The sequence below is a fragment of the Zalophus californianus genome, chromosome 7 (assembly GCF_009762305.2).
Source record: "Zalophus californianus isolate mZalCal1 chromosome 7, mZalCal1.pri.v2, whole genome shotgun sequence".
In the NCBI taxonomy this organism is placed as follows: Eukaryota; Metazoa; Chordata; class Mammalia; order Carnivora; family Otariidae; genus Zalophus; species Zalophus californianus.
In genome coordinates this window covers 44,301,120-44,316,368 of record NC_045601.1, presented here as the reverse complement: position 1 = coordinate 44,316,368, position 15,249 = coordinate 44,301,120, and the positions used below count along the sequence as shown (strand labels likewise).

Sequence of the window (15,249 nt, the reverse complement as noted above, 5' to 3'; positions counted from 1 at the left end):
AACTTTTCAGAAAGAACTATTAAGGAAAGTTTTCAAATCTCTCCGTGCTTTAGCATTTACTCTTTGTGATGTAAAGCTAACAATAGCCGACATTTATTGAACATTTTCTCTGTGCCAAGCACTGCATCAAGTCTCATACATATATGTTTCATGTGTGTGTGTGTGTGTGTGTGTGCGCACGTGCGCGCACATACACACTCTGTCTCTAGGAGGGACGGACAGGGCGGGTGGGGTGACCCAATCTTCATTCCTAAAGGGTCTGAGCCATTAGTAGTTCTGCCTGGATTGGGTTGTTGACGTTTCCCATTGACTATAGTCACAGAGCATGGTCATACTAAAGAATGCCTGGGGATCGCCTGTATTCCAGACCTGTTATCCCTTACCTCCATCATGAAGTAGGAGCCCAATCAATCACCCCCAGCCAGCACAGTGACAAGAACCTCCCTTCTTTGTTCATTGAGAAGCACAAGCCGAAAGCAGCTGAGTGGCAATCTTCACTTTCAGTTCAGTGGAATCATTGTTGTGTCTCCTGGTAGAAACATTCCTCCTTTTGTTTTTGTTTTTGAGATTTTATTTATTTGAGAGAGAGAGAGAGTGCCTGTGCTCAGAGTGAGTGGGGAGAGGGAAGAGAGAAAATCTCAAGCAGACTCTGCACAAAGAGCAGAGCCTGATGCACGGCTTGATCCCACAACCCTGAGATCATGACCTGAGCCGAAATCAAGAGAAACTTAACCAACTGAGCCATCCAGGCAGCCCTGAAACATTCCTCCCTTTGGAACTAAGACTTTAGATCCACAGAGCAATACATTAACAGGAACAAAAATTTTACTACTGGGTCACTCGCTGGGGGAAATAGGGCATGGTGCCACACCCATTTCCGCCTCTTGATTCCAGTGTAAAGGAACAGGAATTCTTTAAGTTGAGCCGCAACGCTACCACGTCTATAGACTAAATATCATTCACTGGCTTTAACATTCAGTCTCCTGCAAAACCACGGCAGCCCAGCGTGCACCTCGGTGTCGTGTGGAGGGAAAATAGATTGATGATGCAAGAGTCCCAACGTGGGAGTGAAGGCCACTCTCAGCGTCCCTCATACGCAAATGTAATCCTTTTTTGGCGAGTGATAAGAAGGAAGCACGGAAAGGTGACATAAATGAGCCATCTGATGGCCTTTGTTGTAACTGAGCTATAATTAAACACTCCCACAGAGTAGGCCCCATTTCTTCCACTCCTGGCTTGGCTGTTCTGGGCTTTTGCCGGACTGGGGAGAATAGAAATCTGCATGAATGAGGAGTTCTATCAGTTCATCAACCCAAGTGAAAATGTCTGTTTGTCATATAAAAGATAATGTCAGAAATCCATTTTTAGCTCCCTGTTCCCATACTCATGTGTGAAATTACAGGGGAAGAATATTTGCCCATAAAAGAACCCTCATTGGCCTTGGAGGTGATCGGCTGCACAAATTATACTGCCAGATGAATTGGGTTTTGCAAATCAAACAGAAGGCCTCATAAACCGAACTAAGATTGCAGTGGGGGGCCCAGCCTTGCCCTGCGACAGTGTCAGGGCCCTCCTGTTCGCTGCTTCTCTCCTTAACAACATGCTGTTTGGAGGATAAAGTTGTTCTCTGAGTATAGAGACCACTTGGCATTTTGACTGAGGCACTCATTGATTTATTTTCTGTCTTGATGAGACTAGCATGGATTTGGGATTACTTTCTATCTCCTTTGGAGAAAGAACAGGGAGGGAGGGATTGGGGTCAGTACTGTTGGTCTCTGAAGACAACCGATTTTGGTGTTTGTGGGTAGATTGTGTGCCATGCTCACATTTGACATTTTCCCATGCTGTGACTTATGACTTAGAAGAAAGAAATATTGCAATATTTAGCCAGAGAGATTTAGCCCTTTTCTTTTTTCTTAAAAAAAAAGGGGGGGGGGATGAGGAGAAGAAATACAAGGAGGCAAGTGTAGGAGACAGAACAACAATAAGGCAGTTCAGAAGAATTTGAAAAAGCTCTGGCCTCTACAGGCCATTTATTTCCAGTTCAGTAAACTCAGGAGCCAAACTTTTGCATTTTTAATACTCTTAATAATAATAAAAATGATCTTGTTAGTTTAGTGCAGAGGCCAAATTTAGGAGGTCAAGCAGCAACTTGTTTATGTTGGCATTTCTGTGGAGCCAAGTCTGTCTCGTTGCCTTGCCCTGAATAGCAATTGGCTCCAACCTGCAGCAATAGATCAGGACCAGGGGAGAGCCTCTCCTAACGGGATCCCAAGCAGACCATGGCTTACAGCCTGCCCAGCAAGGACCAGCCTCCCCTGTTCTGCTCCACACCATTGTACTCCCAAGCTCAAGGTTGTGGTCCACAACCTGCTGAGATACACCCAGCTGCTAAGGGATGGGTTGTCACTGGTGAGCTGTCCTCTCTCCCTTCTACCCCAGGACACCTGGCAGATTGGTTGTTGCCCAAAGGGTTCACTTTTCAATTCACATCTCAAATTCTTGGGTTCCCCTTTTAGTTATAAAAGCCAATTTTATCAACCCATAATATTTGGATTTAAAAATTCCACTACGGCAGCATTATGTTTAATTGATTCACTCTTAACTGGCATTTTGCATTACTTAGTCCCTTATGAGTCTTTAAATTACTATGGTACCGAGGACCTCCAAACTGCATGACCTGGTTTTCTGTTGGGAACAGAATGGGTTTATTTATTTGTTCTCAGTCTAGAAATCATGGTTAGATGTGCCAATTGATTTACCTTTATGTGTGCACTTTATATCACAGAGTATGGAAGCATAAGGGAAAGTACACTATTTTACATCGTAGATCATTGAGGAGAGTTTTCACAAACTTAATTAAAAGTCTAATTTTTCCCAGGCATAACTTGCTACTGAAATTGCCAGACCAGTCTCCCCTGCATGGAAATTCTTCCCTACAGCTTTGAACCTCACATACCAGCCTGTGCCGTCTGACCTTGGGAATGACCAGTTACTGCCCTTTATTGTTCTACTTACCCGTGGTTGCAGTGACCTTTGAAGCAACTGCTTAGTTTGCAAATTCCCAGCCTCTACCCTTCTAGGTATTTTCTGCTAAAGAGTCAAAAATGTGGAAAGGTTTAATTACATCTGTGTCTGTTTAAAAGAATAAACGAATAAGAACAAGAAAGGAAATCATTATAGTAGCCATATGTCTTTTGTTTTCCTTTGTGTGTGTGTGAAAAGCATGTATAAGAACACTTAGAAATGTCCTTGAATTCATTTCTAAGCAGCTTCCTGATGCAGTGCAAAAACACTTTCAACGATTATCGTTATCAAGTTTCCAAATGGAATGCCTCTTGCAGCAGCCGCCTTGCCATCCAATAGAGCCCCTTTGCTGGGGCAAGACAACATGTCTCTTTACATTTTAGCAATAACGCCTTCAGATGAGGCATGGCCTGGGACACTGCTGTTCTTTCCTCCGCACTTTACAGATAGCCTTGGGAACAATGAAGTTTTGAAACTGTTGTCCTCTGCTCACCTACCACACGTGAGAAGGTTCAGGGATGGTGTTCTCTCACCCACTCAGCTTCTCTCAAGTTCAGAAAGCAGGTCCTATCAGATCAGCAGTCGTGGCCCACAGGTGTGTGGGCGGTGCGTGTACGTACACGTGCGTGTGTGTGTGTGTGTGTGGTGTGTGTACACAAAAAGAGAGATGGAGAGAGAAAGATTACATGCTGGGTGGTTAATTAGAGAATTATTCCTTTTCTGGCTATCCAGCCATGCAGTCCCCTTTCCTCCTGGCTGTTGAGGAACTTTCTTTACCTATAATCTCTTTTTCTTTCTAATTTGACCTTATTTTTTCCCTCCTTCCAATTGCATTTTCCTCTGAGGTCCTTGGCTCTCCAGTTAGATGGAAATTGGATCTAAATTTAAATTTCTCCTTTTTTGTCAGATAACTCCAGGAGCTTTACCTAAATCTCATTCCCCTGTACCCCAGTTTCCTAGGAAACCTCACCAGCTACTCTTCCTTTCTTCCCAGATCTTTCTTCAACATATCACAAGCGACATAGTTTCTTTTTTCCACTGACTCTGTTTTTTTTTTTTTCTGGAGATAGAACTGCCATATATCTCCCTTTAAGAGCTAAAAGAGTCTTTTAACTTGGCATTACGTATTAAATAAAAATTTGTTCTGATCATTAAGAGGCCCAGTGCAGTCACTGAGCAAAAATGACCAGAATCCGACATCATGAGTCTTAGAAAACCGTATTATACAGAAGCATGCACCACGAGTGCACTCCCCAGGAAAGAAGGAAAAAAGGAAGCCCATCATACAGAACTGATTGGGACATAAAATGAGTAAAAACAGAGCTTTAACCCAAAGTCACTTCATCCTCAAACCCCTTATGCCTTTCTGCGGATTGCCCACGTTCTTCTCTGTTCACCCCTGCCATCTTTTTGGTCAAGCTAAGAAAGGAAAGATGCCCTTGAAAATTGCTTTCTTCCTTACCTATTCTAGTTGGTTTACTTATAAATGTACTTTGAATGGCTTTCAATCATGTGGTTTTCCACTGGGATAGGCTTAAGACTCACTAAAGTCATTAGTTTATTAAAACTCTGCTTAGATGTTCAGTACCAAAGCCAAGTGAAAATATTTTCTGTCCTTAACTGATGTGCTGAATGTCCCGTTAGCTAAATAGTAATCATATTGAGACGCCGCTGGCTAGAGCTAGGTTTAATCCTTAGCTGGAGGTTGAGGAACTTTGTACATCTTATCGTCAGTCTAGCCACGCCTTTCTGGACAAATGGCTCGTGTCCCCGTCACATTGCTTGAAGCCAACACACAAGCATTCTCATTATGTGCCACGAAGTGCTTTCTAACCTTGTTAGCATAGAAGACCCATCAGGATGGAAAAAGACAGCAGCAAAGGTAAAACATTGTGTGCAGCACGGTGGTGTTTAATGCCGGCGCAAACCTTTCTCAGCTTCTCAAAGTTCCAGGTGGGATAAACTCAGGTCAGAGTGTGTCCGCCAGCACAGACATAAAGCATCTTCTGATGGGCCTACAGCTGACTGGGGGCGCCAGGAGTACACTTCCGGCAGCAGCCTGTGCTCTTCAATGGGGCAGCAAGCTCCACCTGAACCTTGCCTCATGTGGAACTTGGACAGGGCTTTCAGACCTCCTCTAGTGGCCAGGGCACTCCTTGTTCTTTGCTTAGGCAACTAGGCATGAGTATTTCTTTGCACTAAATGAGTTAAGCAGCCTAGAATATACAGAATTTTTAAATTTAATTTTATTATGTTATGTTAATCACCATACATTACATCATTAGTTTTTGATGTAGTGTTCCATGATTCATTTGTTTGCGTATAACACCCAGTGCTCCATTCAATACGTGCCCTCTTTAATACCCATCACCAGGCTAACCCATCCACCCAACCCCCTCCCCTCTAGAACCCTCGGTTTGTTTCCTCAGAGTCCATAGTCTCTCATGGTTCGTCTCCCCCTCCAATACCCCCCTTCATTTGTTTTTTAAAGAATGCTCTATCAGGCTAAGTGCAGCATCCAAAACTAGGAATCATCTTATTAGAGATCCTGATTCAATTTCTTTTTTCTGTCAATCCAAAAAGAGGAAAAGAAAATCAAACCTTTCTGTCATTATTTATCCAGATTAATCATAATTCATGTCTTTCTGTTCCCTTTTGGGTTTGTGTGCTAAATAAGACTTTGTCTACTATCTATGAATAAAAAACTCTTGGGTGACTTCCAAGGTGCCTCTGTCATATAAAATCCCATGCTAATCTATATTTGAACAATGTTAGAATGAATCCTGCATGAATTAAATGGAAATTTATTGGAAGTAAAATTATGTGCTGTCATTCTGGAGCTATGTCCAGGAAAACACTGGGTGTGGATGTATCATTCCACTACCGATGGTTCTATGTCCAAAAAAGGGATGATTCAGGTATTTGTTCATACATGGCAAAGGTCTTAGCTTTACAGAGATGAATATTTAAATATTTGTCATCTTGATCAAGTCAGACCTATGGGAACTGAAACCAGAAAATTGAGAGGCCTTCACATCCTTTCTGCGGGATACCCCACATGAGATCCTTTCCTGTCCCTTCCCCGCATTGCCAAGTCCTGTCCGTCGAGTTTATGAAACATCTGTGTCAGTCACTGGTCTGTAGCCCCATCTTCAACCCAGACTCTTGCATCGTCCCACCCACTTCGTTGTTTATTGTTCTCCTCTGACTGACCCCAGCTTTGAAGATGACTTTTGAAGTTAATGACTAAGGGTCAGTACTCTGACTTCCCTTTCAATGAGTTTCTGTTTGCATTGTATGTGTGAGAAATGACACTGGATTATCAAGTTTAAGGCTAAAAAAATTTAAAGTACGCCACTGGTACAGGCTGACGTTTACTTTTTTGTTTCTTTAATCTGAAACTTCTCTGTAAACTAGATTCATTCATTTATTCAAAATACAAAGAAAAAGAACACTTAGTAGATGTTGACACTATATAGGCCAGGCTCTGCACTTGACACTGATGAAGAAAGACACAGTCAGTCCCATAGTTAAGGGAGAACAGGCAATTTAATCAATGATTCCATAAGAGTGTTACATACATGACTACTCATTATAAGATAATGCTATAGACAAAAACGACAAAACAGTAATCGTGACAACAAAGGTGATAGGAGTTGAATGCTTGTTGCAAGGTAAGCATCGAATAAGTGCTTTACATGCTTTATCGAGTTTAATCTTTACAGCCCCTCTCTATATAGCTACCTATGTATGGATAGGTAACAATTATTAGCCTCACTTCACTGACAAGGAAAGTTGGACCTGAGCAGGTTGCATACTTGTCAAAAATGATAGCTAGAAAGTAAGGGAGCTGGGATTTGAGTCCAGCGTGTGGTTGGAAGGCAGTGGGAGTCTCCCTGCCTCCGGCCCGCTGCAGCAGGAACCCGGCTCACACCTGAGCCCAGCAACGCCTTTCACCTACACAGGGACCCGTCCGTGGTGGTTTGAAAACGAAAGTTATTAACAGGATATTTGAAATGATTACAGTGTTGAGAACCAAACCCATTTCGTTCACCGGAGTTTCAGGTAATGACTGCAGCTTCTCCGAATGTAGAATTTCAGGAAGGAGGGGAGGGGTAAATCGGTTTTCTGCATCACCTGCAACCAGTTCTGAGTGGTCTTTTCTCCTCGCATTTCATTTTACCAACAAATTCATGAGCCACAGAATGAAAACACACTCTTTTCATTGGGAAAAACGGAACTGGTTGTCTCAGGTTATTCAAGTGAAGCTGTTAGAAGCCGAATCTAGTCTATAAATCACCTGAGGAAAGAGTCTCACATGGTTTGAATATGAAGAATAAAATATGAAAGGAGTGAGGAATGATCTAGAAGGAAAATCAGAAAATGGTCTTTAGTCTTAGCTACCTTGCTGCTGCTGAAGAGAGAGAAACGGAGGGGGGTGGAAGGAAGGAGGGAGGGAGAAGGCGGCGGGGAAGAGGGGGAGGGAGAGGAGGAACAGTAGCAGGGAGGAGGCAAAGAAGGAAGAAAAGGAAAAAACACTGTAGCAGGGGCTCTTCCCCTCGGGGATGACTTGTCTGCTGTAGCTGTCTTTGAACCCTTACAGCACCTTGCAACTTACTTTATAAACTCTCCGGATCCGCTTCCTGTTTCTTCTCTCCAGCTGCCCAACTATTCTTGTCTTTTTAGCAGTTTTTAGTTCTCTTAGAGTATGAGCACGAAAATGAAATAAGAAAATCCAATCAAATTGGTCTTCTGTCGCTCCAGGCGATGCAGCATGTGGTCCAGACTGGGACAACCAGCTCTGGGCTAAAAATGAGATTTGGCATTCCCGAGTGCATTGTATTTTGTCCTACCTGTACCTCTGTCTCTCCCACGGAGATGATTAAGCCCTCGGACCGTATGTTCTCATTCTCTGTCCCCATATATAAACAGTCCCACGTTTGCTGTAGAAGGGCATACAAGAAACTATTCATTGAATGAGTGAACAAATAAATGAATGAACGAATGAATGAAATAGAAATGGCAACACTTGTGTTTGTTACCTTTCTGCCCCCACCCCTCGCGCAGTAATTACTCAAGGAACAACTTCCAGGGTAACTACTCAAGAAGGTCCAGAAGTTGTCGTTTTTTCAAAAACATACATAAATTCACAGGCACTTGTTTAAACCCATATTTTCTCCCCCCCTCCCCAGCAATCTCTATGAATTGTCAAGCAAATGCTTTAGGAAGCAGGATGCTACATATACAGCTCTGTTTGGTTGTTACCAGATTAGTGGAGCCAGAATGGAATGTTATACTATTTTTTTTCGATCCAAGGATAATCTATTCTTGCAAAGATAGTTACAAAAGGCAGTAAGAGTTCCTACGGGGAAACACAAATAGTGTCTGATCGGATGAAGACACAACAAGAGTGCCCGATGCAGCTGCGTCAGGGCATGGTTCGGTGTCTGTGGCTTCATCACCATCTTAAATGGAAACATCTATATTTCTTCTGGGGTTTAATGAAGCCACAACAACCAACTCTTTGTTGAGTGATATTGGAGACTTTTTTTTTTTTTTTTTTTGCTTTTAACTTGATGTATTTTAATTTGTGCTTAACTAGCCCTCCACAGCAGGTCCTCAGACTGGCACTTTAGGGACAATTAGCCTAAGTGTTCTTCTGTGTTCACCACAGAGCTGAGGCAACAGATAGGAGAATCAATAAGGCCAAGGCCGTTTAGGAAGAGAACATTCACTTCACGACAAGAGCTTTGGCTGGCTCGCCTCGCTGCCTAACTCCGCTGGGAAACGCTCTGCTCTGGGTCCCTCGGTGCCTCTTATCTCGTGGGAGCTGCTCTGCTCTGACTGCTAATGACTTTGCTGTCGTGCTCCCTTCAGTTTTCCAGGGCTGTATCTCCTGTCTTTCTTCACCATCTCATCGGGCTGGTGCTCTACTCTCCACCTCCACATACCGTAGCCCAGGACCCCCGAGTGTACAAGCAGTCTCCGCAATCCTTCCGGGCCCGTCGTGGACCTTACCGGCCACAGCGCAGGTGGAGCCTCAGTCACCTACACCAGCCTGGGCAGGAGACCGAAGAGGAGCCCCACGTCCGCGCTGGCCTAGGATGAGGCCCTCCCCGCCCACTGAAGTCACCTCCGTGGCCACGTTGTTCGCCCTTCATCTCTGTATTGTACATAGAGAAAGGTATTTATTAGGTGCGGTTTACGCAGGTGGACTGCAAGGTAGCAAATCTGAAAGCCTGTAAGAGGCATAAGCTAAACATCCTGGAGTCACGGCCTCGAGCCATCTGGACTTAGAGAGACGCCTAGCTAGTATGTTTCCTGATCACAACCCTCCTGCATTAATTACTGTGAAAAACTTTTGAATTAAAAGCAAGTATTATTATTATTTGTATTATTATTGTTACTGTTATTACACTAACTTTCAGGAGGATGTTTTGTACTCCTGATGAGAACTATCGCCAGACCCACATGTAGTTAACATAAATCCCCACTTTTCAATGGGCAAGTCACTTTTTAAGAATCATACTTTATTTTTTTGCACAGTTTACATGAGTGCTGCATACCACAGGAGCTCCACCCTGAGAAGTTTCTTAGCCGAGGGGCTGGTGGCTGATGGTTTCCTCTGTCACCTGTTGGACTGCCTGCTCAACAAGTATTTTGTGCTGTCACCCTTGTGGGGAGGGGCAACTGACCATATAATTCTCTATTCTAGGAATAGATATAAACAAACACTTGAGCTTTTTTATATTTTGATCTCTGATTACTCCGGGCCATTGCCTTTCTGTTGTACCACGTGATTCTGCTAATGAAGTCCCTGTAATAACAGGATAAGGAAGCTTTTATTTCCGTGGCTTATAGGAAACCCCAGGAATAATAATATCATGTGTGTTTTGGGTAATATATATATATATTAAATATATTAAATCTTTCTGCCCCTCCTTATAGCCTCTCTTCCAAAAATGTATTTGATTTTACATTTAATTCCTAGATTTCTTTAGTGATACTATGAAAATTATTCAAGTCATTGGAAAAAGCCATGGCCCTCTGCCCTCTTCAATTGTGTCCCACCCTTGTTAAGATACACCAGCATGGAAATCACCCTCACTGTGGAGTGTCATTGGTGGGGTGGCCCCCAACAAAGTCAACGTGCTGATGTGGAGCAGTCTCTGACAATGGCTTGATTGATCTGACCACGTGGTAGTGATAAAGATGTCATGAATGAAAAAGTGTGGCATCTTGGTCATCTTTGGCATCCCTTCAACAGCAGAATATATCAACACCCTATTCTTAGGGATACAGAGAACATTGTGGGGTCCTGATAAGGCTTTGAGGGATATGTCACTAGTCTAATTTTGTTGCCCTTAAAGTAACTCTTTTTTTCAAACACACACAAACACACAAAACCAAGAAGCACCACAGACCTCTACGATTTGGAATAGATTTTATGTGTCAGTATGTGAAATAGTCTTTAAGTTTGACCGGCTTCAATACCATGCAAAAAGATCCGTGATGGAGTACAGGGTTTGTTAAGGAAAAATAAATGCTTATGAAACTGTGGGCAATTCAGATCAATACATCTTAAGCAAACAAAACAAATCACCGGAGGGGTCCGTGTAAAGTAGGACAGATTGCAGCCCCGTCAGGACTCCCGTAGAGCCTGCACAAGGCCTAATTCCTGGGTAGGCGAACGCGTCCCGTGCTGGCTGGTCAGCAGCAGGTGGCCCTTCTGTCTGCCTTCTACCCCCGGGGGGGCAGTCCTGCCCCCGGAAATGGCGAAGAAGAATTACCTCCTCGGATATGCAGAGTGTATGGTCATCTCTGTTCAGCCCCCTCAGAAATATGTTTTATTTTTGGAGAAAAAAGAAATCAATGTCAAAACAACTTGCCAGTGTCTGCTCTCTGCTACCTTTTAAACCAATTAAATACCTTTCTCTGAATATTTTGTCCATTCAGATCTGAAGACCTTTAAAGACTGTGGTTTTATTTTTGTGTTTACATTCCTTCGGTTGGCATAATTTGCTTGATTTATTGCATTTTTAGTATTTATTTTAAAGCCAAATGTTTTAGTCTTTTTTATTCATTTTTATGACACTAATTTGTAGACACTTAGTAAAGTCTTATGAGAAATAAGTGGATGAAGCTATTCCAAGTCAACTCAGTGGACTGGGAAGTTTTTTAAAATTTAAATTTCAAAAAGGTTTGCAGTCAACGGTTGGCTAAAAGTCTCCATCTGGATTATTTTCTAGGATATTTTAATTGACTCCCTTGTATGGAAACCAAGTGTGAATGTTAAGGTGAACTCACTGTAAACCCTTTACCATCCAGTGTTCTCGTGCACAACGACTTTCATGTCACTGGGGTCCTTCACTGTGTTGGTTCGTCTCCAGTTAGAAAGGCTGATAACATATTGCACCGTCTGAGATCAGGAGTTCCAGATTGACCCTTCGGACAAAAAAGAAAATAGCAAAGAACGAACTCTTTGTGTAAAAACACTGGTTCTTCGGGAGCGGGGTGGGAAGCGCGAGTAGGACGTTAACTCTAGCCGTTTTCATTTCTGAAATCTCACAGCCTCAATAGACACCAGCAAAAAGTTCAGCTTTTCGCCCCCCCCACCCCCACCCTGCACAAGTGAGACTTTAGCAACTTGTATAGAATTGGATTGGGTAAGCAAACCACAGCGCCTCCCCCACCCCCACGCCTCCCCGCTAGTGATCAGTGCTGGTTCTCAGTTTCCTCCATGAAAACCTGCCCTGGGGACAGCGCTTGCCTTGGTCACAACTTCACACCTTCCCACCGCTCCAGACTCTGAAATACACAAGCAGGTAGACCAAGCAGTGGAAAAATCTGCACCACTGTGTCCCATGAAAATGTTTCAATGTTTAGTTTAGATATTGCTAACTTGTGCTATTAACCTTTTGACAAGTGTGTAGTATTGTTTGTTTTGGGTTTGTTTTTGAGTTATAACCACTTAGTAGTCCCCAGCTAGCTACCAGGACAGATTTTACCCCATGGGTAGGATTCTATTGTCAAGCCACATAACAAAGCACACTAATCCAGACACCGTAAGTGGAAAATATAAACCAAAAAGGAGATTTACACCGATAAGTTGAACAAACTCCATTTTTGATATTTGCATGCTCCCCTATGGACTGGCTGTGGCAATGTAATGCCTGTATAATGTTTTCAAATAAAAATAAATGCTTTATGAAAGCACTGAGTTCTTGGTTTTCTTGAGTGTTTGCACTATGACGGCCATGAAAGGAGCTCCCATGGGATGCTGGAAATAGCCATGAAAGTAGATAGCAGGGTCCATGTCAAAATAAAAACCAGAAAGAAAGTATTTCCAAATTAGGAAGGGCACAGTTGGTCTCAGAGCTGTAGCTTTGAAAAGCCAAAAGGAACGCGTTTGCAATTTGCAAAATTAATTACTTAACCAAGCCTTGAGAAGGCTCTGGGGCTCCGGTCTCCAAGCCCACCTTTAAAACACATGTAGAACAATATAAATTTCCCCCCAAGAAACGATGTCTTACAAAGGAGAAAGTTCTGTGTGTTGCCCTTGGCATAATGCCAGATTTAAATGACGAGCGCTCTTCCAGAACACAGCATTTATTAAGCAGGACTGTTTTGTGTTTCTGCTCTGGACTGACACAGTATCTTGTCATTGTCCTTGCCCCACTGACTGCAGGCACCAGCAATCCCTTCAGTACTTCGAGATGATGTATATAAATTCACATGTTCCTGTCGTGTGTGTTCACAATCAGACCTCAAAAATTAAACGAGCTGCAAAGACTGTGTACCTGAGGGACACCTGGGTGGCACAGTCAGTTGACCGTCTGCTTTCGGCTCAGGTCATGATTTTGGGGTCCTGGGACCCACATTGGGCTCCCTGATCAGTGGGGAGTCTGCTTCTCCCTCTGCCCCTCCCCTGCTCATGCGTGCTCTCTCTCAAATAAATGAAATAAAATCTTTTAAAATAAAAAAAAGGACTGTGTACCTGAGTTATATATTTAAAATATTTTTAAAGGAAAAACACCCATTTTTTTTTCAAGAGAATAGGAATAGCAGCACACTGATCTTTTATAGAGTATTCGTAAGTTGAGATCCTCATGATCTACCTTTATAAGTACAACCCTAGGTACTTAACACTAAGAATTTGCTTAAAAATGTGACTCAGCTTTAAAAAAAGTTTTTTCCTTGAAAAAATACGAAGATTTCTCTAATGTGTTGTTCACTTTATTGAGGAGGTTCTTCCATCAAAGATGAAATATATTTGAACTTCAACCCAGGCTATGTCCAAGTGTCGAGCAATTCTAAATAATTGGAGTCCAAAGGGTATACACAATAAATGCATAGGACATGTTTACTCGGTCTCCCCAGTGAATTCTAATTTTCTTAAGGGAAAAAACTCGGTTTCCTAAATGCTTGGAAGTTCTTGCAAAGGTAAGGCGGCACTTGAATGATTTTTGTGACCATTATCATGAAGAAAAAAGAGAAACAAGTAAAATTCAGCAAGAGAGCTGTAATTTGTTACATTGTCTCAATGTTCCATGGGAAACAAATTATAACATTGAAATAACAGGATCTGAAACCAGATCATTTCAGGCCTAGCAAAACATCTCGCACAGAGAAGGCATTTGTACATCTTTTTTTTTTTTTAATGCAGTCTAACTTCTAAACTCAAAATAGAAAATACAAGAGTAAGATTTCTATTACAAAATGTTCCCTTTTTTTCTTCTACTTGAGTACTTTTTTTTATAAAATTCCTGTTCTTGGGAAGGAATGAATCACTGGTCCACTTAAATGTACACTTCTGGGAAGTTTTTTATAAACCCTTAAAATGTTGACCCCTTCAGGTTGGCCCTGGGATAAAAAAGCAACAAAGTGAAGTTCTTTTTTTACTTGCAAATAGTGTTTTTGAATTTATAACACTGCTTCTTAATTATGTACACTGATCTTTTTTTTTTTTGCTTCCTTTTTTTTTTCTTTTTCTGTCTTTTTTCTTTCTGCAAGCATAAACAAAGGGATCGCTATGGGCCACCTAGGCAGTGTCTCTGCCCCTTATTCTCTATGTGGTCAAAAATGTTTAATTCAAAAAAATTATAATACAGCTGGGAAATCCCGCACCTACCAGATGGCCTTACATCAGTGCCTGAAAGGACTAGCCATTGTGTCACTTCTCAGACAGCCAGACAAGTCACGTCCAAACACTATTGCAGCCTGATTAACAAGGAAAACTAATGATCAGAGGGAACAGGTCTCTGGGAAAAGACGAAAATTAGGGGGCTTCCATCTGGAGAGACAAAGGCCTGGTGCGGGTAAGACTAAGATCTATCAATGAGCTTGTTCACCGGTCTCAGCATTAGAGCTGGAAACAATCCCATAATGCTTGAAGGATAATTTCAGGATAGTAAAGATAAATATCACTTTACACAATGGGGAATAATCTTCCTGAACTTATTACCTCAAAGTGATGTGTTAAGTCACCTAATAGATGGGGAGAGCTACCATAAGGCATTAAGGAGCCTGTGTAATTCATTATCCAGTTTGTTAACACTTTCAAGAGTGAAAGCAGACACTATTAATAATTATGCCTGGACAATAGGCGTGGACCCAGTCTTTACAGGCGGACCTGAACGTGTGTGTTCACTCTGGCTTTTAAGAGATAAGACCAGCCGTCCCTCACGGTGGGAAGCCGGCGGCACAGTGGATAGCCATGTCTTCTTGCCACTAGATGTCGCTGAGGTAGAACATCAGGGTGAAGCCGACCACCCGCCCAGGATGGCGAGGCTGTTCCTGGATTCTTACTCCCGGAGGGCAGCTCGTGAGACTAAAGGAAGTGGTACTGCTAGAATTATTCAGAAGCAAATTACATTAGAAGCTGACACACCATACATTCAAAAGTGCTCAGTGACAAATACATGCACCCTGAATGGATTGCATACTCCTCATGGGGAGAAGTGGTAGATTCCTAGGTCCTGAAGAACGCTTGCTTGGCGGCAAGGATCAGAACCCTTCAGCAATTCTTGCACCAACATGTTTCTCCAACAGCGTCCCAAAAGTTATTTCTGTCGTGTTGTGGCAAGGTTGGGTCTTGTTCATGCCTTTCTTGGCCTTGTCTTTGTAGACAAGGAGAATTATTTCTGGAGCACCTGAAGAGGTTTGATAAATTTTAAGTAATAGTAATAATTGCAGTTTCACAGCTGGTTGGCCACTTGCCAG

General features: G+C 42.5%; 1 protein-coding gene across 1 annotated transcript in view; it reads left to right on the top strand.

Moving 5' to 3' along the window:
* SLC35F1 (solute carrier family 35 member F1) overlaps positions 1–12,243 on the top strand; it is a 388,048-nt gene extending 375,805 nt beyond the window's left edge. Inside the window, 4 exon segments of the mRNA XM_035728712.1 lie at positions 8,913–8,936; positions 8,939–9,009; positions 9,011–9,083; positions 9,086–12,243. Of these exon segments, the coding sequence (XP_035584605.1) occupies positions 8,913–8,936; positions 8,939–9,009; positions 9,011–9,083; positions 9,086–9,135 (218 nt within the window). The 3' untranslated portion in view covers positions 9,136–12,243.
* Positions 12,244–15,249: the final 3,006 nt, after the last annotated feature.